Source organism: Glycine max, chromosome 5 (assembly GCF_000004515.6).
Source record: "Glycine max cultivar Williams 82 chromosome 5, Glycine_max_v4.0, whole genome shotgun sequence".
In the NCBI taxonomy this organism is placed as follows: domain Eukaryota; kingdom Viridiplantae; phylum Streptophyta; class Magnoliopsida; order Fabales; family Fabaceae; genus Glycine; species Glycine max.
The window spans coordinates 3,927,406-3,954,049 of record NC_038241.2 but is presented as its reverse complement, the minus strand read 5'-3'; the positions used below and the strand labels follow the sequence as shown (position 1 = coordinate 3,954,049).

Genomic DNA, 26,644 nt, shown 5'->3' with positions numbered 1-26,644 from the left:
CGAGATTAGGGTTCCTGAAGCTGAGGCACTATCTTCCCAAAAGAATACAAATCTCTTTGAAGTTTTCGTAGTTCTCTGAATCATGGAGATGGAACGCGTCTTCGAATTTCCTCACACTTACATGGATCGTCGCCCGAGAAAGAGAGCGAGATTGGGCTGGGACATCCCTGAAGTTCCCAAGGTAACTTTTTGATCCTAAAATCTCAGATCTAATATTTTTTCTTCTTTTTCTTGCGCTTTTATCTTTTCTGGTGTAGATCTGGTGGAATTTGTGTAGATTGGGTATGTTTGGTCCAGGTAACATGTTTTTTTGCCTCGCAGGGTTGATGTGACGATTTTTTATGTTTTGTTTGATGCATCTGTTAGGTTTTTCCCTTTTAATTTATATTGCGGAACTGTGTACCGGTAAACAAGTTGATTTGGGTTCTTTTATTCCATTTTTTTGTGATTATTCTGTGTTAGATTTCTGTGTTTGTTGACATGAATCACTGATTGTGTTTGCATATGTATCTGGATTTTGTCACAAAATACATGTTATGATTAATATCTTCAGATCTTTCATTTTCGTTTAATAATATTTGATGTTATCATTTGCAAAGAGGGGAACTCTTATGTAAGATCTAGTCTTTGAAACCTTATATTAATTGAATTTGGAGAATGAATTGCCTGTCTATTAATACACTCTAATGTGAATTATGGAAATTTGTTTCAATACTCAACTATTTTCTTATTATGCTCTCAATAATTTATTGTGTGTACTGGATCACCCTTGTTTATTTCATTGTCAGTTTTTTTTGTTATATTCCGAGGTGGTGGTGAGAGCATAGGTTGAGTTAATGACAGTGGGATGAAGTTTTATTTTTTAACTATGAGTGGTACATGAATGAATGGCTGTGTAGGCTCAGGTAGGATTGTTTTGTGGACAAGATGTTGGGACTATTTCAAGCTTTGCTCCTTCAAGGGGTCCCTCAGAACATACCACTAGTTCTCTATTTGTTAAGCCAGTTGCTCGAAATGGTTCTCCCCCTTGGCGAGATGATGACAAAGATGGGCATTACATGTTTACGCTTGGAGAAAATTTAACTTCTCGCTGTAATTACACTTTTACCATCATTAAGAAATTTACATTCATATATTTCATCATGGTCAAATCCTAGTTGATATTTGTAGAGCTGTAATCATTGGCATGCAAAACTCAGAATTCTGATTCACATGCATCCTCACACCCTTAACTTTTAAATGTGGGCTTAATTTTATGTCATTTTAATACCTTAACTAATCAATCCTGTTACTGTTTCAATTGAAAATCAATTGTAAGATTCTTGTTTTCTTAATTATTATTTTATGTTGTAAGGTGAAAAACATTTTGGGAATCATATGTTTAAATGGACAGTAGAATTCACTGTGTTGGCTAGGCTTGCATTGTTGATACTTATATCATGTTTGCAGATAAGATCCATACCAAAATGGGTGAAGGAACTTTTGGGCAGGTCTTAGAATGCTGGGATAGAGAAAGGAAGGAAATGGTTGCCGTAAAAATTGTCCGTGGTATAAAGAAGTATCGAGAAGCAGCCATGATAGAAATTGAGGTGTTGCAACAGCTTGGTAAACATGATAAAGGAGGCAATCGGTAAGTAGATTTAACTTAAATTTGTCACGTATGCTAGTACATACTACAATGAAAATCCTTGATTCCATTGCATTGGTTAAATGGGCTTATTCCTTGCAGTTGTGTGCAAATACGGAACTGGTTTGACTATCGTAATCATATCTGTATTGTAAGTATTTAATTTGTGATGGAATCATTTCCCCAATTTACAAATAATTTGGGGGTTAAGACAACGGTGAATTTAAATGGTTTTAACAGGTGTTTGAGAAACTTGGACCAAGCTTATACGATTTTCTTCGGAAAAACAATTATCGCTCATTTCCCATTGATCTTGTCCGTGAGATTGGCAAACAACTATTGGAATGTATAGCATGTGTGTAGTATTTACTTGAACTAGCTTCTTTTTGAGCTATTTCTTCCATACATTTCACTTTGGATTATCATTAACTAATAATGGCAATACATGTTGTAGATCTAATATACTGTCAGACTCTGTTGTTTTTGTCTCTGTGGGTTAGCTTTCTAATAGTATCTTTTTATGAATTTGCAGTCATGCATGATTTGCGCATGATTCATACTGACCTGAAGCCTGAAAACATACTACTAGTTTCACCCGAGTATGTCAAAGTTCCTGACTACAAGGTGCTTTTCTTTTTGCCCACCTGTGATTATTTATTGTTTTGGACTTGTTGCACTATGCGTAATACTAAGAGCAGTTCCTGGTTGATAGGGGTGTTAGTAGGAAGTATTCGTGATGGTTATTTTTAATGACAATTATGTTCTTTCTTTTTATGGGAAAAATAGTAGTCGTACCTGGATGAATAAAAATGAAACTGAGTATGGAAGTACCCTTTTCTATCTTTAGCATTGATTGATCAATCATTGACATCCATTTTATTTTTACAGAGTTCATCTAGATCATCATGTTCCTATTTCAAGAGAGTTCCCAAATCAAGTGCTATAAAGGTTATTGATTTTGGCAGCACCACTTATGAGCGAGAAGATCAGAACTACATTGTATCAACTCGTCATTATAGGGCTCCTGAAGTTATCCTTGGTATATACACATACTGTACATGCTGTGGAAAGAATGCCTGCCTGCCTTAACTGTGTTTTGCATGTTGACACTTGACAATCATGAGACTTGCTATATGTGTGCTAAAGTTGATTTTGGCAATGGTGTTTTAGGACTTGGCTGGAGCTATCCATGTGATATATGGAGTGTGGGATGTATATTGGTTGAATTATGCACAGTATGTTTGGCTCTTTCAAAACCTTTATACAAAGCACATTTATCCATCTCATATCATAGATTGTATTCTATAATTCATGAATTTGTATTACAGGGTGAAGCTTTGTTTCAGACTCATGAAAATTTAGAGCATCTTGCAATGATGGAAAGGGTACTTGGTTCATTACCACAGACCATGATGAAGAGAGTCGAGTAAGTGGCTTACCATGCTAACTTGATTTCAATTGATTGATCCTTAAAATATGATAAATGACTATGTATTATGTTTGTGCAAATGTTTAGCCGACATGCTGAGAAGTATGTTAGAAGGGGTAGATTAGACTGGCCTGAGGGTGCAACCTCGAGGGAGAGTATCAAAGCTGTAATGAAGCTTCCTAGGCTTCAGGTTGGTTTGATTATTTGCTTTCTGATTTTAACTATATAAAGCAATTTGAATGGTTTATATTGACTTTAGTCGACATTTTCCCCTCCCAAATATATGTAGAACCTTGTAATGCAGCATGTAGATCATTCAGCTGGCGATCTCATACATCTCTTGCAGGGGTTACTTAGATATGACCCCTCTGAAAGACTTACAGCCAAGGAAGCTCTTAGACATTCCTTCTTTATGAGAGAACACTTTAGAAGATGATTCACTTTCTTAACTGCTGCATCATTGACCTTCCTAAGGATTTGAAGATGTGGGCAAATGAACTCACCTGTGTGATGGCTAGTTTTTCTGCAGCTGTCCTCTCCCCAATGCTATGCTGAAAAATCCTTATGTAGGAATTTTTGAATGGATCTGGATTCGATGTACAGAAGAAAAAAAAAATGCTAATGTTATGGTGAAAATTGTAGATTTTACGGGCATGATTCATATGGCATCCTGAGCTTTGTGTGCACGAGTATAAGTCTCCATTCGAGGTTTGAAACGTTCTTTCTATCCGCGTCTCTTCTTGACTTTGGAACGCGAGCTTTGCCCCTTTTTGAAGGGGGTTTAATGATTTTAGTGTTTTATATAATAAAAAATAATATTTTTCTATGTTCATTTTTTAAAATAGTTAATTTAAATGAATTGATATAGAACATGGATTCATGACTTAAGTGATCAGTTTGTCTCATCGAGTGACTGATTGGTTGGAAGTCGAATAAATAACTTTTGGTTGCACAATATGCAGTCAATTTTTTGAATTGAACATAATGGATTGGAATGATATACCAAATCTGTTAGTTGAAGGGGTAGATTCCCGTCTTTTAAACCGTGGTCAAGATAGAGGGATTGCGGAAGCAACACCTGAGATTGTCATATGAGAAAATGGGCCATACTATTGGCAACCCTGTCTTGCTATTTAAATTCCCGAACCCAGTGAAATAACCATCCTATCCCCCACCCTTTACCCTACTCTCCTCCTTAAAAGTTAAGACATACCTACCCAACAGAACCTCCAAACCCTTCACTCCCTCTGTACCTCTCCAACAGGATTTACCTCCATTTTTAGTCACTGGATCCACTCATTTGCCCCCTTTTCATCTCCCTCTAGACAATCTTCATTTTCCTATTAGAAGTTCTGGCAAGTGACTCGAACTCTTTCAATTTTCTTTTGCGTTTATGTAGATATGACAAAAACTGGTTTTGTTGTGTTCTTACGCACAATGAAAATAAGTTTTTGCTATGAACCTAAAAATAGGTATACAACAGAAACTACTTTTCGTTGTTTACCTGTACTAAGTAGTTTTCTTACCTAAAAATAGATCCACAGCGAAAACTAGTTTACGCCGTGTATTTGTTTTAAATCAATGGTTTGTTTTTGAATTGTTGATTAAGTTAATATTTTTTCAATACAGTGTACCGCACACACATGATATATTAGACACGATTGACAAGTCACGGGAAGCTTCTATTCATAGCAGAGATATGGCAGCGACGCAAGAGCGGGAAGCTTCCATGATGAGGCAATGTATTTAGCAGACCTCAGCTGTTGCTATAATGGGGGAGGCATCGCAGCAATATGATGCGATAATAGCACAAAACCAATCATAACTAATAAGAAAAGAATATCAAATCTTTGGCATTGCATTTGGTGAATATGGGAGAAAGTTGAGACTAATTTAGTTCGCAGGTGGACAGTGTTGACAAAATAAGTTATAGTCTGACCTCGGGCTGCAAAATAGAGAGGTCTTTTAAACCTTTTTTGCCTCTTAGCAACTGGTCAACTTCATGAGTATCAACAAGATAAGGTCCTTAATAATTTTGTGCTGCAAAATGGAGATTGGGATTTTCAAAGCTTTGATAATTGTCTTCTCATTCTAGTTTGCAACCAAATCCATGGAGATTGGGATTTTCAAAGCTTTGATAATTGTCTTCTCATTCTAGTTTGCAACCAAATCCAAGCTATGGTGCTTTCCTCTCTGTTACTTGATGAAGATCGTTTGGCTTGGAGATGATCAAATGATGGGATCCCAACTATATATGATCGAGAAATTGCTCGTTCAACTCTTACCAACTATAAAGAAGGAGCAATTTCTCGATCATATATACCTGGAGTGGTCCCAATGATGAAATTGTTGCTTTGGAAAATTGCTAAAATCTCCCAATGATGAATCGTGCCCTATATGCTAATGTACTGTGGAAGAACTTCAATTCGTGCTATAATATATGGCATGCTGGCCAAAGAAGTGTGAACCTCACTCCTTGAGAATAATTCAGATGCTGACATTTTCGTGAATCTTATGGACCTTTGGTTACAATCAAATTTATTGAAGGATAGTCAGTGGAGTTTAATTTTGGGATTAACATCTCCAGCATGAAGTTTGTTGAACATTTGCACGTAGTCCAATAACGGGTAACACGACAGACCCAACAACACTCACTAATATAGATTTTAATATCATTTTAGATGTAACTTTGAGTTTAATTCAATTTTACAAAATCGACTTGTAAGATATAAGTTGTTCCTATTTCTATACATTATATGACAGCAAAAAAATGCAACTACATTTGGTAATTCCACACCTTCACCCGGAAAGGCTAAATTACGTGTGAAAGAACAAGCTGCTCTTATCATGTTGCGGGTACTTGCTAATCCTCATGATGTGGTGGTGCACTCCAATTGATTCAATTTGGATAGATATATATCTCGGTCTCTCCTATACATGGCCATTTTAAGCTAAATTTGATGGGGCAGTTCTTGGATAACATGATTTGGCTGCTTGTGGTAGAGTTTTAAGAGAACAAAATGGCACTTTCGTTTTGCCTATAAATTGGGATCTTGTTCTGTCCTTAATGCCAGTTTGTGGGTAATCCTAATAGGAGTTAGAGTGGCTAGGTCCTGTGGGTTTTGTTTGTAACATTCAATCCGATTCTTATGGAGTTACACCATTTGAAAGCTGCATGTGATAATCTCCACCCTTCATACGCCTTGGTGCAAAAAATCCTTCAAGAATGCAGATGGTACCTATCCAATTTGTCCATACTTCAAGGGAAGCTAATAAGACCTCCAATGGCTTAGCGGAATAGGGATTATCTATGCATGCTATAGATTTAGGACTTTTGATGTAGCCCCATGCGTAATTCATTTTTCTTTGTTAGCTTACTTAGCCGCTGTAACATTCCTTCCTGGATTTTAGTTGGGCTTTTGCCCCTCCTACACAAAAAAAAAAAAAAAAGAAGTATACGAAAATAATTTAAGAAAAGATAAATGCAAATCATTTCCACCACTAGCAACTCTATAGTTGCATCCACGCGCAACTGTTTTGAATTTTTCTATGTAAATTGCAGGACTTTATTTATTAAAATATGTTCATTTAAAAAGAGAAAATAGGTTATATATCAATAATGTAAAATTTTATACCGTCATTTAATTAAATTATTATTTATATAATTTTTAAAATAATTATTATAAAAGTTAATAAACTTATTATACATAACAATAATAGTAACTTATAGTTGAATATTTGTATAAAACTGTTTTATATTATAATTACAATTCTTTTTTTCTTTTATTGATAACATAAATAAAATCACATTTTAAGAATCAGTATATTTTACAAGTACGAAATCTAGGGTTTTTTTTTGGGTTGAAAGTACGGATTCTAGTTATTATAAATAAATTCCTTTTGTTTTAAGAAGTTAAATAAAATAGTCCAAGCATATACCTTTAAGATACAGTAACTTTTTTTTTTTATCGCGATGTGTACTTATATGAATAAAGAAGCATCTTACAAAGACTTAAATTTGTAGTTTGGGTAGTGAAAAAAATCACGAACTATTGAACTGGAATTCCAAACTAAAACTTGAGATGTGCAATAATCACATGATTTTAAAGGACTTATCTGTGTGAGGCACAAATTCCCAAGATATAACAGGTTGTTTATTACTTCAACAGTTAATTTAATTATTAAAAACATTGATATCTGACTTTCAAAGTAAGTTTATATATCAGTGGGGTTTCAGCTTTATTTTTAGTTATTTTGAATTTTTATATTTGAAAAAATGGATTGATATCTACTCATGATAATTAGATTTATATTTAATGACCATCTGTAAAAAATTATTTACAATCGATGAAATTTTTACCCATCAAATAAATTTGGACGGGATATGAGTGATATTTAACTATAGTACTATCTTTGTTCTTATTATATGACCTAAAAAATTTCTCTTTCGTCCTAAATATTGTACAATTAATGTTGAAAATTCTACTTATTTAAGCATTGAAGTCTATACAAGTGCCACAACCTCTGTGCCACTATACTCATTCATGATCAAAGTAGCAATCTATCAAATAAAACATCCGTATTCAAGTGAGTTTGAAGATTTGGAATTGGTCATAAAATAAGTGAGTTCCATTCTTGTAGGAATTGAAATTTAATATTGATTATATTTAATAAAATTCAATGCATGGATATTATCTAGGTCCCTATGTTATCTATCTGAAATGGTAAGTACATAGCATGATTTTAAAAATCAATATGATTGATACAAGTCGTCTGGGCTATCCACTACTTTGACAAAATGCGGAAGAATTTTTTTGTTTTTGTTCTTATTTTGTAGGTGAAGGAAAAGAAAAACGAAAAAATAATACCGACTAGAATCTAGAGAAAGAGACTCCAATGGCATGTGCCATCAACAGCATAATTTGTTGTTTGTTCTTATGACATATCCATGTGCGTTTTTTTTATAATAAATTTGGAGAGAGACAAGTGTCACGTGTTAATAAATCTATTATTTAAAATTAAATTAAATAATTACCATCATATTTAATATTTTCTCAGTCCTAAAATAAGTAGTTTTAGAAATAGATAAAAAGAATAATAATGTTCCAAAACTAATCTTAACTAAAATGACCATTATTAGAAATATTAATAAAAAAATAATTAATATTACACTGAAAGTTAACATGACATTTATTTTAGAGTAAATTATTTTTCTTTAAATATAACACTTATTTTGAAAAGAAAAAAATATATATATTACTTTTACTCATTTTTTGATATTTTTATATATCCACTTAAAAACACAAAAATGTTCTTGATAAAAATTAATTTTTCTTTTTTTTTCTTCTTATATTTTATTTTGCATTTTTATCTTTTTTTCTTCATATTAATAATTATATTTCTCACTTTTAAAGTTTTTATTTCTCTTCTCCCTTCTCCTTCTATGTGCTTAATTTAAATTTGTGAGGAATTTTTTTTTCTTATATATATATATATATATATATATATATACTCTAAGAGAGTTATTTCTTATCCTTACCATTCATGTTCTTAAGATTTGATAGTTATAATAAATAAATATCTTAATAATTAGATCTCAAAAAAATGAATGATAAGAATATGAAGTTACTCTTGAAGTAAGTGAATCTCTCCTATCTTTTTTATTGAGTGTAGATACGTCCAAGTCACATTGGACTATACCAAATAATTAAATCCTTAAGATTTTGATATTAACAAAGTATAAATTTTATGAATTAATCTTTCATATTTAAGATACAAGTTCATATTCATCTTAATGAGATACAAATAGAAAAACATGAACAAAAAGACTCTGAACGATAGACAAAGTATTAGTCATTGGACAATACTATTTCTGCGTCCAGCCTTGAGAAGACAAGTGTTTTAACACTTGGCTCGCAATACAAAAGCATTGAACAGTTACTCGATAATCAAGGACCGAAAGCAATCACAAGAAAGTAACATTCATATGCTCAATAAGAAACTCGTGCCATAGCACACAAAAGGAAAGATTTAAATTGTCTTGTCTTGACATTCTTAATTCATTTTATCTTATGTTGTTAATGTTTCCTTTGATTCATATGATGAAAGTTAACTCTGACACTAGGCGACACTGGTAAATTGTATTTCTCTAAAGATATGTTGCAGAAAGTGTTTGTGATCCCCATTTTCTCTCTTTGCACAATAGCGACCTCGTGTTAAGCGCCAAAGCTATTATACAATGGCTAGTTGGGATCTCTCAACGGATTGAAGTTTTGAAGTCTATATAAAGCTTGAAGATATTCATGTTAAGGTTGTCGAATCACAAGAGAATATTCAAAGACAAAACGAACAAGTGTTGTAACGTTGTCAGTTCATTTGACAGAAGAAACTTGAGCAAATTGAGTGAATCTTAACTTTGTTAAGTTAGCAAGTTTCATTGTATTCAAGCTTATTGTATAAACACTCTATGAGTGATTAGAATACATTTTGTTTCAAACATGTATTATTTCTGAAAGTCAAGAGTGACTTAGTAACAAAAAATACTTGGGTCTTAATCTCAGTGGGAGATTAAGTGTGGTGTTAGGAGTGACCTAGAGAGTACTCATTGTAGTCAGAAGTGGCATAGAGAATACTTGGTTGTAATAAAAAAATTGATTAGTGAAACCCTTCAAGTCTTGAGAGAGAACTGGATGTAGCCCAAAAGTTGGGGTGAACCAATATAAAATATTTGTATTTTCATTATTACTTTTATATAACTAGATCTTTTCTTTAAGTCACTTATACACTATCATTATCAAGTTTGGTGAACTTATTGTCTAAGCACTAAGTTTTTATCCTTCATACTATTTAACCCTTCTTCTAGTGTGTTTCAGGTACTTCATCTCTCTCTCTCTCTACACACACACGCACACGCACCCACACACACTCACACACAAAACTATCTCATTTAAAGTAAAATGTTACTCTTAAAAGGGAGTTTCTATTGGCCCCTATTAACATTCAAAGATTTCAAATATACCCTTCCTCACTTTGTATAGCAAAAACACATTTTCACTATATTAGTGGGGTGCGAGAAACATTGTGCAACGGAAATGTGATTCCATTGTACAATGCACAATGGAATCACACTTTTGTTGTAAATTTTTTCGCACTCCCACTAGTATAACGAAAGTGTGTTTTCACTATGCATTCGGGGTTGCAAAAAATGTTGCACAATGAAATCACGATTCTGTTGTGCAAATGAGGGTTAAAAAAATGTACAACAAATATATGATTTCATTGTACACTGTGCAATGAAATTGCAACAAAACGAAATTGTGATTTCATTGGGTTGCTTGAAAAAAAAAATGGAATCATGATTCCATTGTACAAATTGCATAACAAAATTATGATTCTGTTGTGTTAACAAACACAAAAAAAATATCGTGCATAAAAGAGAGCTTCGTGAGGGAAGGTGGGAAGATAGGGAGAAAGAGAAAAGGAATGAATGAATGAAGAAAGGAAAAGAGGAAAAGAAGGAAGAAAGGATAGGTGCTAATAAAGACATTTTGGTCTATGCCATGTGTCGCTAGGGGCCAATAAAAATTTGGAGAGCCCAGTATCAACTCTCATCTTAAAATTTGTTTTAAACTTTCCTTACCTACATATTGTTGTAGTTGTTTACAAAGGAAGAGAGATTATTTTCCTCTGTCCATCTTCAAAGTTCCAACCATGTCAAATTGTCAATACACAAATGTTATAAAATTTTTTAAGAAATTATTTCTTGAGAAAATGGATTATACATTATTTTTATAATTTTATTTAATCACAATCCATACATATAATAATTTTATTAATTATTATGATAATTACTTTAAAAATTATATGAATAATAATTTATGATTAAATGTATATAACTATATCATGAGTGTGTGAACATTAAAATTTTATTTCTTTCTTTTTTCTACTTACTTGGAATCCAGAAGAAGTGTGAATATATACATATATATATATAGTAAATCTTCTAACCGTTCCAATACTGATAAAGTTTCTGACAAGAGCCACACCTTTGTCAACAACTTCCGAAGTTAAGCCTTGTACTAATAACATTAAGTTCGAATTTAATAAAACAATAAAATGAAAAAAGTGAACAACTACTGCGATAGTTACGTGTACGGTACACAGAAGTCCACCAAATTTGAAATTAGCTTGCCTGAGATTCGATTTAATAATTCATTACTTAAATATGGTTTATGAACTAAATGAAATTTAATATAATTGAAATTTATGATAAATAAATATTTTTAAATATAAATTATATTTTAAATTTAAGGCAGGCAATTTAAATTGAAACATAATGTTATTTTAATTATTGATAATTTTTAAAAACATTATTGAAATTCAATTTAGTAATAGAGATAAAAAGGTAAATTAAAAGGATAGCAATAAAATAACTATGAATATAAATAAAACAAGGAATGATTAAGTTGAAATTGTTGTAGCACATGTTCTAATACAGATCCAACGGATACAAATAAAACAAAAATAAAAGGAAGAGTCATGATTGTTTCACAAAAGTAATTTTTAAATTCCTATAGATAAAAAAAATTGACTAACACTACAATAATTTTTAAATTTAGTTCATCTAAATTGGAAAAATATATTGAATTTGATACAATGTATTAATTAAGATTTAAAATTTGAATCAAAATAAATTTGAAATTAAAGTTAATAATTATAATGTAACTTTTTAAATACATTTATTTGATAAAAATTGATTATTTTGCTATATATTATTCTATTTATTAATTTAATGGGTCAATATGTTAAATTCCTATTGATATATGATATTTTATACTATTATAACATATAAATTAAAGTCATTAAACAATTAATAAAAAAAGTTTAAATAATTTTTTGTCCTTGAAAGATAGGGTATTTTTTTAGTCATTTAAAGTTTTTTGTTTTTGTGTTAGTCTTTGTAAAATTAGATATTTTGGTTTATCCCTACTATCAAGTAATTAACTTTGTTAATTGATGTCATAATGACATTCGTAATCTATTAACTAAATAAGTCATCAAAGGTCATATGTATTTTCATTGTTTGATAAATTATGTTTTTAAATTCTCATATATTTAAAATAATTGATAATGTCTGAAAAATTAATAAGAATTTTAAAATACAATTTGTAAAAAATAATTACACTTAACAATCTTGTTAGACTCCTTAATAATAATATGACAATTTAATGGGCTGCCTACCACGTTATATCATCATATTAGTGAATAGCAAAAACCATTTTTTTTAAGGTCTTGCCAATCAATATTCTTAAAACATTTATTAAAAAATTAAAAAGAAAAAATATTTATTGAAAAGTTATAGAAAAATATAAGAAATGTCATAGACAAAATAATTTTACGTATCCCACTAAATATCTTTCTAAAACTCCTTCTAATTTTTAATTAATATTCAAAAAATACTAATTAACATTTGTTTTTCGAATCAAAACAAAAATCAGCAAACAATTTTTGTTTTTCTATTATTTTTTTTTCTTTCTACTCACTTCGAATCCATGAGTTGTGAAAAAATTTTCATTTAAAAAAAAATCTTCCTTTATCAATCTCTTCAAAGTTCAAATCATGCGACATTTTCTGACTTTGAGCCACCCACACTGTTGTCACTAAAGTCCAAATATAAGCCTTGTACGAATTACATTAAGATGGAATTTTAGATAGTGTTTGATTTAATTACATTTAAAAAGCTAAAAGTTTCAAAACTTAATGTGAATTTTGATGTTACCTCCGTCACTGTCGAACGTTGTTGGTAAACGAATGGCTCTCAAGCAACCAATGGCCCTATGAGCAAATGAAAGAAGTGTTATTTATTTGACAAAAGATGGAAAATAAATCTTCATCTTCTTATAAGATAGAAATATTATTAATAACATATTTAGTTAATTAATACATGTATTTATTACTAAATAAATTATATAAGTTCTGTTACATGTATAAGTTTCAGTCATTATTTAAAATGTTTCATATAGATTTTATAGAACAATAAAAATTAATTTGTAAAACATATATTAATGAATTAACTATTATTATTATTTCTCTTATTATATATATTTTTTATTTTAATTAAATTAGACGAGAGAGTAATTATTCCTTACAAAGAAATGTCAGTAACAAATACTATTAATTCGAGTAAAAGTGACACAGGTATTTTAAGCATATAATTTTCAAGTCAATCTTAAAATTTATGTATATAAGAAACAATCTTACAAAGAATCTTAAGGTTCTCCTGCTGACTATATATTTATATATCTCTTGTTTCTGTTTTTTGGTGTGGGGCGAGATCTGTTCAAATTTTGCTGTTACGGTAACAGCATTTGGTCTCTTTTCGGGTACATACATATATACTTCTTATCATGGGGGATTGGTTGTAATTTTTATGAGATTTGTGTGATTGTTTTGTTTCTCCAGGTAGCTTCTGCAGATACAGTTATACTATGCACATCCTTAGTATAGTTGCAGTTATACTGCTTGTGTTTGTTGGTTGGTACCCCTATATATATTATTTGCTGTGAGAAAAAAAATAAAAGAATAAACAATTTTAAAAGAAAATCTCTTATCGCTAATGCTCTGGAAACTAGAAATCATCTATAGATCTCTATCAAAATTCAAACACTGCCAATACAGACAAACTTCAAATCACAGACCTTATCACTAAACCTTGTGCCTCACCCTGGTGAGGTGACCTTATCATATAGAATAAAATTTCTTGCACATCCCCACTCTAGTTGATGTCTCTAGAAATACATACATACATATATATATATATATATATATATAAAAGAAAAAGTATGAATATGTATGATCACAGACGGATTCAGAAATATGTAATAAGAGAGACAATTTTTTTTTTTAAATGTCTAACTTCAAATAAATGATAATATTAAAAATATTTATTATTTTTTGCACATAAAATTGAATTGAATAATAATAATAATGATAATAATAAGAAAAGTAAATTATACTCACACCTCTTTTATTTTACTCAAACTATACCCGATGTTTCTTTCCTTTTTATATTACTTTTATCTCTTCTGTTATCGTTGTTAACTAAATGTTAATTGAAATATATAAACAAATGAAATTGTTCTAATATCTTTGTTACTCTCCCACTTTGTGTTTTTTCTCAAATTGCACCTAATATTCCTTGCTTTTTTTTACATTACTTTTACTCCCTTCTGTTAACATTGTTAACTAACGTCAATTTAAATATGTGAGCAGATGGAATTGTCTTAGTGTTTTTATTAAATACTCAATAACAAATTAACAATTGATCCTATGAATGGACCTTTCTTAAGGCAATAACAATTTTTCCTTTAATATTTGACTTTTACTTCAGTGTTGTTAACACTTGAAGAAGATGCAATTTTTTATTGAGATATTATATTAAATACCTAGCCATAAAAATAAATATTTCAAAGAAAGAAGTTAAAAACACAAATACAAGAACATAACACTAAAATTTGAAGCAAAACACCATATTCAATCAATAGACTTTGTTGGAAACACGTCCAACAAAAACACAGCAATCAAACGACCCAACACATACAAAAAAAAAATTGAACTAAAAAAAAGAAGAAGAAGAAAGAAGGGTGTTAACGCATGCGTACTAACAAGGTGGGTTCACATTCAACAAAAAACTGGGTTCACGTCCAATTAGTGAAAAAAGAAAAAGAAGGAAGAGTGTTAAAATATTTTGAGGTTGAAATAGTATCATGTCTTTTATGAAATTAAGAGAAAGAAAATTAGAGTATTTTAGACATAAATTTTCATTAAAAGTCATGTGACTAATATGTGTGTACTTTTTGTTAAATTATTAAAACGATATTTAGGAGAGAGAGAGTCTAAGTGTAATGTGAACTAAATAATTAAGAAATTTTTTTTAGGATGCAAAAAAGAAAGGGTGTCATGTGTAATTTGAAAAAAAACACAAGGGATATGAGTGTGAGGAACAAGATGAAGGTATTTTAGACATAATTTTTTTATTAAAAGTCATGGAACTAACATGTGTCTATCTTCTATTAAATTATTAAACAGTATCTAAGAGGAAGGGAGTCTGAATGTAATATGATTTAAACAATTAATTTTTTTTATAAGATATAAAAAAAGAAGTACCAGAAACAAATATAATTTACTCTAAAAACAAATAGATAGTTAATTTTATACAATTTTATAGTACTAATTATAACCTTAATCATTACAATAATAACAATAAACACACTAATTTTAAACTAGCTAAGTAATGAAATATGAACGTATAAAGCAATTCAAGTCTTTACCTTATGTCTCATAAAAAATCATTTTGGATTAATATTTATACAACTTTTACTATTAACAGGTTTAGTGTTGTGGCAATCAAGGTGCCTTTTTGTTTTTGGTAAATGGGGTTAAGACCCTATAGTTTAATTATTCATTTATTTTTTTACTTACAAAAACTTTTTCTTGGTTCCTATATTTTTAGAAATATTTTTTTTTATTCCTTATAAATTATTTTAATCTTATTTTTAGAACTAAAATAATTAAAAATAATGTATGTAAGAATTTAAAACAAGATGTTTTTAAGAACTGAAATCAATTAAAAGAATTTTTTTTTATAATTAATAGAAATAAAACAAGTAATTAAACCTATTTTTTAATAAAATTTATAAATTTGCTTTAGGCTTTAGGAATATCTGTGGCTAGTCTTGTATAATATGATAGACAGATATGAATAATAAAACAGCTATATTATTCGGTACGAAGAATACAAGGCACGAAATGCATGAATACCAAGATGGACTAATGAACTTTTTAAAAAAAAAATATATTTGTTAACAGATATTAAACAACACATGAATGAATTTATGGCAAAAATCATTGGTCGTGCAACAGTACGAAAATAATTTTCTTACCAAATAGTATTTTTCATAATAAATTTAATGTAATTTTTTTAACCTCAAGTAAAAAATAAAATTATTTTTAAAATGTTTTTCATTGGAACTTATCATCATAAATAAAAATAAGTTATTACGAATAAAAAATAAAATAAAATGATATATATTTTAAAAATAATAACTTTAAATATAATAAAGCTAGTTAAATTTATTTATATTTAATTACAACTTATAAGGCCATATTTTTACTTAAATGTGAATCTGAAGGAATATTCACTATCATTATTGTATAGCATGTATTTGGAAGCTAGCTAAGCCTTGTAAGAAATTTTAATAAAAACAAATAAATAATGAAGAGTAAAAGAGTAATCATTTAATAAAAAAACAAATTAACAAAGAAGACAAAAACAGCAACAAAGACAGCCATGTTCCACTCCTGTGTATCATGTATGCTTATAAATGTTGCGTGGACTTGACACTGCCAGATGTGGTTCGAAAAAGAATGGCTCTACTCAAACAATGGCCTTACGAAGTGTTTTCTTCTACCTTCTATCTATCTCTTTCTTTCTTCATCAGTGTCCTGTTACTGTTTAAGCTCGCAAGAAGAACCAAACCAGAAACCAATTTGAAACTGCCTCCATCTCCCCCCAAAATTCCAATCATCGGCAATATTCATCAGTTTGGAACACTACCACATCGATCTCTTCGAGATCTCTCTCTCAAATATGGTGAAATGATGATGCTGCAGTTGGGGCAGATGCAAACTCCAACCCTAGTGGTGTCATCTGTAGATGTTGCCATGGAAATAATCAAAACTTACGACCTAGCTTTTTCTGACCGACCACACAACACTGCTGCAAAAATCTTACTCTATGGATGCGCGGACGTTGGCTTTGCAAGCTATGGAGACAAGTGGAGACAGAAAAGAAAAATATGCGTCCTTGAACTTCTGAGCACGAAAAGGGTGCAATCATTTCGTGCCATCAGGGAAGAGGAAGTTGCGGAGTTGGTGAATAAGCTTCGTGAAGCAAGCTCCAGTGATGCAAGTTACGTGAATCTAAGTGAGATGCTTATGTCAACATCTAATAATATTGTGTGTAAGTGTGCTCTTGGAAGGAGCTTTACAAGAGATGGTAACAACAGTGTGAAAAATTTAGCGAGGGAGGCTATGATTCATCTCACAGCTTTCACAGTGAGAGATTACTTCCCATGGTTGGGTTGGATTGATGTTCTCACTGGAAAAATTCAGAAATACAAGGCCACTGCTGGAGCAATGGATGCTTTGTTTGATACGGCAATTGCAGAACATTTGGCTGAGAAAAGGAAAGGTCAACACTCCAAAAGGAAAGACTTTGTGGATATCCTCCTTCAACTTCAAGAGGATAGCATGCTCAGCTTTGAGCTCACCAAAACTGATATCAAAGCACTTTTAACGGTATCTATCTTCACCCTCCCTTTCCTATATCACTATATTTCTGTCTCCTAAACAAATCTACTCCCTCAGTCTAAAGAACAAAATTTCACGTATATAAATGACACCTTAAAATAATATTGATCAACCTATAAAGATTGGATAGCTCTATTTCCATATAACTAAACAAGAACACCATCATATATTATAAACACATGTTTAACATCTTTTTTATATTTTTTTTTGTGTTTTTCTTTTTGTCAGATCATATACTTTTCTCTATTTATTTCGTCCTTTCTTTAGGTTTCAATTATATTTGAAAATTCTATCAATCTTCTTCCTGTGATTAAAGTGGTATATGTATTCTATGGTTTTTGACAGTATCTAATAATTTTTGAACAATATTTTGCACGTCGCTCTATTAGAATGATAGGTCATTATTCATTGTTAAGATATTTGAACTTTTTAGGCAGTTAATAAGCATTATCTTTATTTAGTCATTCTAATTGCTTAAGTATAAAATTTATAGTATCTTTTAAGTTAATAAAATATAAAAAGGCTTTTACTTTTCATTTGATAATTTTTAATTCTTCGTTGACAAATGAGTGAATTGTGAACAAGTTTCATGAAAATTTCATTCCAACAATTATTTTATATAGGACATGTTTGTGGGAGGTACTGATACAACTGCGGCGGCATTAGAATGGGCCATGTCAGAGCTTGTAAGAAATCCGATCATAATGAAAAAAGTACAAGAAGAAGTGAGGACAGTTGTAGGTCATAAATCAAAAGTGGAAGAGAATGATATTAGTCAAATGCAGTATCTAAAATGTGTAGTCAAAGAAACGCTAAGGTTACATCTGCCTACTCCTCTTTTGCCTCCTAGAGTAACAATGTCTAATGTAAAACTGAAAGGATTTGATATTCCAGCAAAAACAATGGTATATATCAATGCATGGGCAATGCAAAGAGATCCTAGATTTTGGGAACGGCCTGAAGAGTTCCTGCCAGAGAGATTTGAAAATAGTCAAGTTGATTTTAAAGGTCAAGAATACTTTCAGTTTATTCCATTTGGTTTTGGGAGAAGAGGATGTCCTGGGATGAATTTTGGAATTGCTTCTATTGAGTATGTGCTTGCTAGTCTTCTTTATTGGTTTGATTGGAAGTTGCCTGATACACTAGATGTAGATATGAGCGAGGTATTTGGACTTGTTGTCTCAAAGAAAGTACCACTTCTCCTTAAACCAAAAACCTTTCCATTTTAATTAAGCCAAGTTATACATGTTTTTGTTCTTGAAGTGATTATTGCTGTGAGTTTTTTTTTTTTTTTTTTGTTATCAGCGTTATCGTACTGTACATTATCTTCACTTTGTGTGATGTTGTTGCCCTAAATAATATATTAGTATTTGAAGTATTGTCAAATTTATAAAGATAATAAATTTAGGCACCCGCGGATCATGTGGTTATTATTATATATATGTTTTGTCTTCGTTATGAATAATATATATTATCATATTATTAATAAATACTGTATGATTTATGGACGAACAATATATTTTCTAAAAATAAATAAAATAAAATAAAATTACACACCTCTCATTCGTTATGAATAATATATAGATATGGTTACGTTACGTGCGGTGCGGGGAAACATCCATTGTCAAGAAATTTTAATTTGAGAAAGAGAGAGGAAGGGCCATGCAAGATATCAAATCGCAAGATATCGTAGTAAATTTATCAACTTCTTCTAAAAATAATAAATTTATTAACTTTTGTGTAATTATCTTAAAATTTATATAAACAAAAATTTAATTTGTTACCGCATGACTTGTCTTATGAATACTTTTTATACTTTTAAGATATTAAAAACAATTAATTATTTTCATATAATATATTTGTATAAAAATCAAGATTAAAAAATATAAGATATAATATTATTATATAAAATTATAAATCTAAAAAAGTTAAAATAAAGAAAAATATTAAATGTAATATTGCTAAAGTTTAAAATATGTGTGTAATTAACTTTTTTTTTGCATATAATTAAAAAAAATTAATAAAAATGATTCATACGTATAAAAATAAATTATACTATGTATAAAAATGAAATATAAAAACATTGTACTATACAGTTCATATCACTTTAGAGTTATACACGCAAGTAACTATTCTAAGTTAAAATTATTCACATATTATTAAACAATTTTTATTCAATAATTATTTAGCTATATAATATAAAAATAAAAAATACAAAGTGAAATTATACACACATCTTAACATTGATCAATTAGTCATTTTTATTTATTTATTTTATTAATTCCTAATTAAAAACCTATTTTAACGCACTTTTTCTTCAATTTTTCACTATATTATATATAGAGATAGAGTAAATAGTTTATACATTGATGGTATAAAATATTTTTACACTTTTTATCTTTTTACAAATTTTCATATATGATAAATTTATTAACTCTTATAATAATTATCTTTAAAATGATACTAATGATGATTTTTTTATCGATCAACGATATATAAAATTTTTAACATTGAAAATTAGAGTTGACAATTTGAGTATGCTCCATTGAGTTGGCCTCACCAATCTAAAATTTAGAAGGAGTTAGGCTTAAATTACAAGTATAAAATAGAGCCTAATTATCGATTGACCCGATCTTTAAAAAAGAAAGCCCCAAACAATGAGTTTAGGTTAGGTCATTTGTGAGCTTGACGATGTATGACATGAACCATAGCTAGTTGGACAAGACCAACCTTTTGATGGAAAAGTTGTTTACAATTTGATCCAATCACAAATCTTCATGCATGTTAAATTTATTGACTTTTATATAAATTATCTTAAAAATCATACTAACGACAATTTTTTATTGACTAATAATGTAAAACTTTATATGCTGAAAGTTAGAGTTGATAAGCTTGACGTGGGTAACAAAGTATAACAAGTTGAGCAAGCTAGGCCAAATCATTTAATGAAAAAATAATCAAGGCCCATGTATTGGTCATAGCCGGTAATATACGAATGACTTCCTTATATATATTCCACCTCGTATGACTCCCAACCACCTATCTATATCTTATGAGTTATGACTCATTCCAACCCTTATAATATTTTATGTTATTTTTATTAATATATGCTATGTCAAATCCCATTTCATATGACAAGAAGTCTACGTAGTGTACAGTAAAGAGAATAGAGAACAAGAGCACTGATCAATGGCCAGTTATGCCAAACGAAAATTATTAGAAGTCTGTAATATTTTATGCTTATTTGGTGTGAAATAGATCTAAAATTCAAAGCCTATAAAAGGGGAACCTTCAAAGTCATACGTCTCATACCTAAAGCTCTTATTTTTTTTAATCCAATTCAAAGCCTATAAAATGAACCCAAGAGTGAAATCTTGCATAACTCTTTTATCCAATTCTTGTGAGAGAACACGTCTTCGAAAAGAAACAGAATTTTTGAAGATATTTATTCAATAAAGAATATATGTGGAGCAATCCAAACTGACCGTATGAAATATATAAGGATATTTAAAGGTTCCATCCCAATCTCATGTAACCTCTAGGCAAAGAATTAGTGTAAACACCTAATTGGATTGAGATACCACTCGTAAGTAAAAAAAATTAGTGCACCTGTCACCTCATATACTTTTGTTTTGTTCAATTTATCCATCCTTTGATAGTTTTTTCAAGATTAAATCCTTTTTTTCTTTACCTCTGTAAATATATTGTTTTTGAATTTTAGTTTCTGTATTTTTTTTATCATTATAATATTCAAATATTTTAATTTTGATACTTCCGTTGTAAAAATTCTTAAACGACTTTGTAAGCTAGGTGTCGTTACGTACGCGACAATCTCACATTGCAAAAATGCTTACATAGCTACACAAGATAGAGCCACTCGAGTGTTTTTGTAACAAGACTTATAATCTTAAGAACCACAAAACACGATTTGGATATTTAAGGAATCATAATTTTTTTAATAGATACTAAAAGTTAAAAGTGATATAGTAACAAATACAAAAAAATTATTCAAACTTTTTTTTATAAGCTCTAACTTTCATAATTGGTTTCAATATTTTATTGTTATATATATTGAAAAGAATCTTAAATGTGATTTCATTCTTATGCAATCAAGGAGACCAAATAAAAAAAAAGTATGTCTAATTGACTCCAAGTGAAAATGAGTCTATAAAAAAATTAAAAAATGATGTATTAAATATAATAGTCATAACATTAATGATAAATTTTAAAATATAATAAGACAATTATCAATATTCTATTGATCATTAAAAATATATAGATTTGTTTGATTTCATTTTTAGTTGAGATCAGTTAGACAAATTCAAAATAAAATCAATTGCCAGCTAGCGAAAGCTTTGCATTTTAGGTTCTGGTCATGGTTGAATGCTAACACGAAAGGTCTTTCATTTAATTTCTTAATTTTATTGAATGGTCAAGGGAACCAATGTTATGTTTGAAAAGGTTTATAGCTTTCTATAATGCAACCAGTGTTATGTACGAGTTTCTAGGCTGATACAGGGTCAAAAGTTAATTAAGATGAGGATGGAGCTGTATCAGTACAACATTAATGGTAAACACATTATATACTGTCTGATGGGCATTCTTATTGGAAAGGTGGAATTTATGGGACACTTGACTTGGAACAAAATGGATATTGAATAGTGACGGGAAATGTTTTCCGTACTGTAGCCCACTTTATGTGTATGTTTATCAATGATCACTAGGGTAATTGGGTACAGCACATAAATTTAGTGCCTCCGTGTGAATGAGGGTAGGACTTGACATTTTTTATGTAAGGGGTTGATGTTAAACTTTCGTCAAGCATTTATAAGGGAGGATTTAATCATTATAAAAGACAACTCAAATAATTTTTGAAAATTTAGAAGATGCTCAAAAGATAAGTGCATTAGAGTTTAAATCGAGGTTAAAATAATGAAATTTTGATTCTGGGTAAAATTAGTTGTGAATGTAAACATCCTATGATCTAAGAAATGGTACATGAAAAAATTGGAACTTGAAATGTTTGCCCCATGGTTGCTTAATTAACTAAAACAGGAATAAACTAGTTGAATCAATTAAAAATGAAGGAATTATGTACAAACGTTGATAAATATGATTTAGATTAAGTTAATTTAGATTTTACCGTGTAAATAGTTGTTGCATAAACGTTTATAAGGACCTTCAACAAAAAAACAATCAATGCACTTATTTTTTAAATTATCTTTGCCGATTTTATTGTTTTATTTCGAATTTAGTTTTTCTTTTAGTCTGTTAACATTCTAGTTAAGATTCATCCCAAATCAAATGCTTTATTTAGTAACTTAAGAGCCTACAAAATATTAAGAGATAAATTTTCCTTCTTAACAACTGAATCACTTGATTCAATCACTCAAATTTTAAAATTATGTTGAAACAGTTATAACGGAACTCGTTTTGATTAATTATTAAAATTTCTCATGACAACAGTTACTAACATTTCTCTATAAAAAAAATTAAAAGAAAAATGACACTGCCATGAGCACTTGTCCTTATGAGCTAAATTTTATACACGTGGATTATTATTATGGGACAGGAAGTCCATGTAGCGTGCCATTTCAGACACATATTGTTCTTATGAAATCCTGAAGTGCTCTCGATCTCCACTAGCGATGATCTGAGTCCTACTCAGTATGCTGAGTTCCTCAGCATGATGGGTGGTAACTACAAGTTAGTGATCCACTTCGATCCTCAAGTTAGTGAGTGTATATGCTCAAGTTATTGGTGGGATGACTACCGAATATGATTACTTTCCTGATATTCTCCCTTATTATCGTGACTAGGGTTATTGCCTCCATGATCTTCTCCCCTATAATAATGAGTAATGAGTATCTGCCTGATTGGTCCGAGTTGTTGTGTGGGTCGAAAATACCACTACTCACCATATGTTTCAGAACAACCATTTTTAGTAAATAGTTTCTAAAAATGCACTACTAGGGTCAATTAGTCAATAAATGGGATTAAGAATTAATAATACACTTAAATACAATTTTGATTTTTATATTTTGTTTAATCTATAATTTTGATTTCTATTTTAAAATAGAGCCATTGTATCCTTGTTAAGCTTCCTGAATGATTTCCTCTAATTAAGACGATATTTTTATATTTGTATTGACAACAATGTAAAGTTGTCAATCTTCAAAACTTTTATCAATCAAATTAATGTAGTGTTTTTAATAATCGAAGGACATGACCGAATTTTCTAATAAATATGGAACCAAATTGAACTTTTATAAATAATTAAGAAACCAATTATATAATTAAGTCCATATGTATATAAGAATCAAGAATTTAATTTGTATTTTTTGCATAAATATTTAATAAGATTTGGCTATTTTACTATATCTCATTCATTAATATTTTTTACCAGTGTCTCATTCATTAATATAACGTGAAAACAAGATATTCTTGTATATGTGTAGAAATATTTATATTTAAAATATATATTGATTAAACTTAATAAAAAAAATATCAAAAATAAATTCTCTTCCAGGAATGCTGTAGAAACAAGAAATAATCTACAGATATATCCATCAAAATTAAGACAGCTTGCCAATACAGACAAACTTTAGATCTCAGACCTTATCTATAAACCTTTAGCGCCAGCCTCAACCCTTGTGGCCTTATCTATATATGTAATAAAGGGTGGATACTTAGAGGAAAAAATCACAAAGAAAAAGCAGTGATACGCATGCTACTACATAATATCATACATCCTTAAAACACCTAGCAAAAAGCATTTTATTTTAAATTTTCTTTTATTAAATATATTAAGTAATAAAATAATATACTTTATGTCACATATATAACTAGGTGTTGGAAGATTTTTTTTACTATGTAAATATATGACTATGTTTTTCACAAGTAAATTAGCTACCACGACAAGAAAAGCTTGAATTAGCGTCGTCATATTAGACGATGATCACTAAATAGCATCGGTTAACTAACGTTACCTCACCAATAAAATGGTTTTTGTTAGTATATATATATAATCTCTTTTTTGAGATTGTATCAGTCATGGCCGACGCTTCTAATATTAAAAGGAAGAATCATTTGTGTCGGTCTAACCAACACTAATTTATAGTTTTAAAAATTAAATAAATGTTACTAAGAGAGTTGGATTGGTGTTAATATTTCATTTAAGTGCGAAAACTCAGTCAATCTCACCTCCCTCTTCTCTATTAATTAAAAATATTTTTTAAAAAAATTAAAGCAGCAAAATTATGTTTTAATGAAAGCGTGAACTAGGCTCAAGAATAATACGTTAAAAGTATTTTTTAATGAAAGTGTTGATCAAGCTTCCACTTATTATTATTATTAGGTTTTTTTTAACCTATGTAACTTTGCACAGGTTAAACCTCATTAATGACCTATTTTAAAGCAACTTAATTTACTATAATTTATTGGCAAAAACAATTATCTTTCCTATTTATGTTGTGGACTCATTTTAATGTAGTCTTTCGATTCTTTCCATTAAAATAATAATAATACTAATAACTAAGAAAAAAAATCTTATTATTATTATTATTATTAGTAGGCGTCAAAGCAAATAATTTTATGTTTTCTTCTGCTTATTCATTTCTTCTACTAAAGTTAAAGTTGAATCGTTTGATAGTATTTAAATTTAATTCTTGATAAAAATAATTTTTTGGTAGACTTTATTTACCTTCAGGCTGAACTTTGGATTAGTCATAGTCTCTTTACCATGATAAACTAAAGGGTTAAGACAAAAAAAATTCATCATATTTATGCACTAAGGTAATAAGTGATAAATAGGTCATCACTATAGTTGACAAAAATAAGCAAAAATAAGCATCGATGTACTAGATCATCTTTGGAAAAAAGTTGAGGGAAATTGATTGGTCAAATAAAAGTTTAGGGACTACAAACTTCAATGGGAAAAAGTTGAGAAACTTTGACTAGTCAAACAAAAGATTAGGGGTTAAAAACCAAATTTCAAAAAAGTTTGGGGATTAAAAACTTAGTTAACCCTACTTTTTTATACAAGCTCATCCCCCATTTTGGCACATTCATCCTCTCATTTTGTCGGTGAGCAATGGCGACATTTTGCATGTATGGTCTTTGTCTTTCTCTAATTTATCTTCCTCTCTTTCTCTATTGGGGGGGGGGGGGGGGGGGTGACTTATAGTTGTGGTGGCTCTCTTTCTCTTTTTGTTGTGTTCTCTCTTTCCTGTTGGGGTGGCAAAGGCTCATGTGGTGATGGTGATTTGTTGCTAGTAGTCGTGGTTGCAGGTGGCTTGGTTGGATTTTTCTAGGTTTGGTTTGATTTTTTTGGGTGGTTCAACCTTCACGAACAAATATCATCAACATTGACAATGTTTTATGTTCTAAACATTGCTTTTAGCATTAGCCTATGCGACAAATTGAGTGTCTCAACTAAGCAATAACTTGTTTTGACTGACACAAAAAAATTACTATCAACCTTATTAGGGTTGGCTTTGTGATGCTTGTTAGCGGTGACAAATGGATAGATCAAATCAATCCTAATGCATATTCTAATATATCATATCAAAATAATCTATTATTCCATTTTGATCCATTAAAAAAATCCATCTAATTCATCCATTAACACTTTTTTCATGGATGAATATCCATCCAATCCATACACAAAAACATATAATTTAAAAACTTAATTATTTTTAGTTTAAAAATAATATATTTAAAAAAATTCATAATAATTTCTTAAATGATAATAGCAACAACAAACGTCAATTGAGGTTGTTTTTGGTTGTCCTCGATCGAGGCTAATTTTTTGGTAGACATTAGTTGAGACTATTTTTTGTTGACGTTGGGCGATGATGTTTTTAAGTCGACATCGATTAAGTTTTTTTAGGCCAATGTTAGCCAAGAATATTATTTTGGTCAAGGTCGACTGGACTTTTTTTTGTCAATGTTGGTTGCTGATTTTTTTTGCCAACATCGGCTAGGGGTTTTTTTTGTCAACATTAGTTGGGGCTATGTTTTGCCCGACGTGGGCTACGATTTTTGGTTAATATCAACCATGGATTTTTTTTTATTAATGTCAACTAGGGTTTTTCGATCGATAGTCAACTGGAGAAATTTTTTGGTTGATGTTGGCTAGGCTTTTTGGATGACATTGGTCAGTGATATTTTTCAGCCAACATCCATTGAAAAATAGCCCTAACAATTGTCGATAAAAA

At 29.9% G+C, this 26,644-nt stretch overlaps 2 protein-coding genes across 4 annotated transcripts; both read left to right on the top strand.

Moving 5' to 3' along the window:
* Positions 1-3,742, top strand: LOC100804022 (serine/threonine-protein kinase AFC2-like). Of its 3 annotated transcripts, NM_001255690.2 has the most exon segments (11): positions 68-181; positions 900-1,092; positions 1,450-1,630; positions 1,730-1,778; positions 1,868-1,982; positions 2,160-2,251; positions 2,516-2,666; positions 2,798-2,862; positions 2,956-3,053; positions 3,144-3,246; positions 3,346-3,670. In NM_001255690.2, coding segments are annotated over 11 exon segments (1,293 nt in total). In that variant the 5' UTR covers positions 68-82; the 3' UTR covers positions 3,493-3,670.
* A 12,684-nt stretch (positions 3,743-16,426) lies between these two features.
* Positions 16,427-18,688, top strand: LOC100781909 (cytochrome P450 71A1). The gene is made up of 2 exons (XM_006579525.3): positions 16,427-17,414; positions 18,050-18,688. Exons 1-2 carry the CDS (start codon positions 16,482-16,484, stop codon positions 18,653-18,655), a joined length of 1,539 nt encoding a protein of 512 aa, XP_006579588.1. The 5' UTR covers positions 16,427-16,481; the 3' UTR covers positions 18,656-18,688.
* The last annotated feature ends 7,956 nt before the right edge of the window (positions 18,689-26,644 follow it).

What these genes read in the sequence shown, in the direction of transcription:
- LOC100804022 (XM_041015221.1), top strand. Translation starts at nt 83, where the DNA reads ATGGAGATGGAACGCGTCTTCGAATTTCCTCACACTTACATGGATCGT. An exon ending in ATCGTAATCATATCTGTATT is followed by an intron (nt 1,779 to 1,867) that starts GTAAGTATTTAA and finishes TGGTTTTAACAG; the next exon opens with GTGTTTGAGAAACTTGGACC. An exon ending in TCAAAGTTCCTGACTACAAG is followed by an intron (nt 2,252 to 2,515) that starts GTGCTTTTCTTT and finishes TTATTTTTACAG; the next exon opens with AGTTCATCTAGATCATCATG.
- LOC100781909 (XM_006579525.3), top strand. Translation starts at nt 16,482, where the DNA reads ATGGCTCTACTCAAACAATGGCCTTACGAAGTGTTTTCTTCTACCTTC. An exon ending in ATATCAAAGCACTTTTAACG is followed by an intron (nt 17,415 to 18,049) that starts GTATCTATCTTC and finishes TATTTTATATAG; the next exon opens with GACATGTTTGTGGGAGGTAC.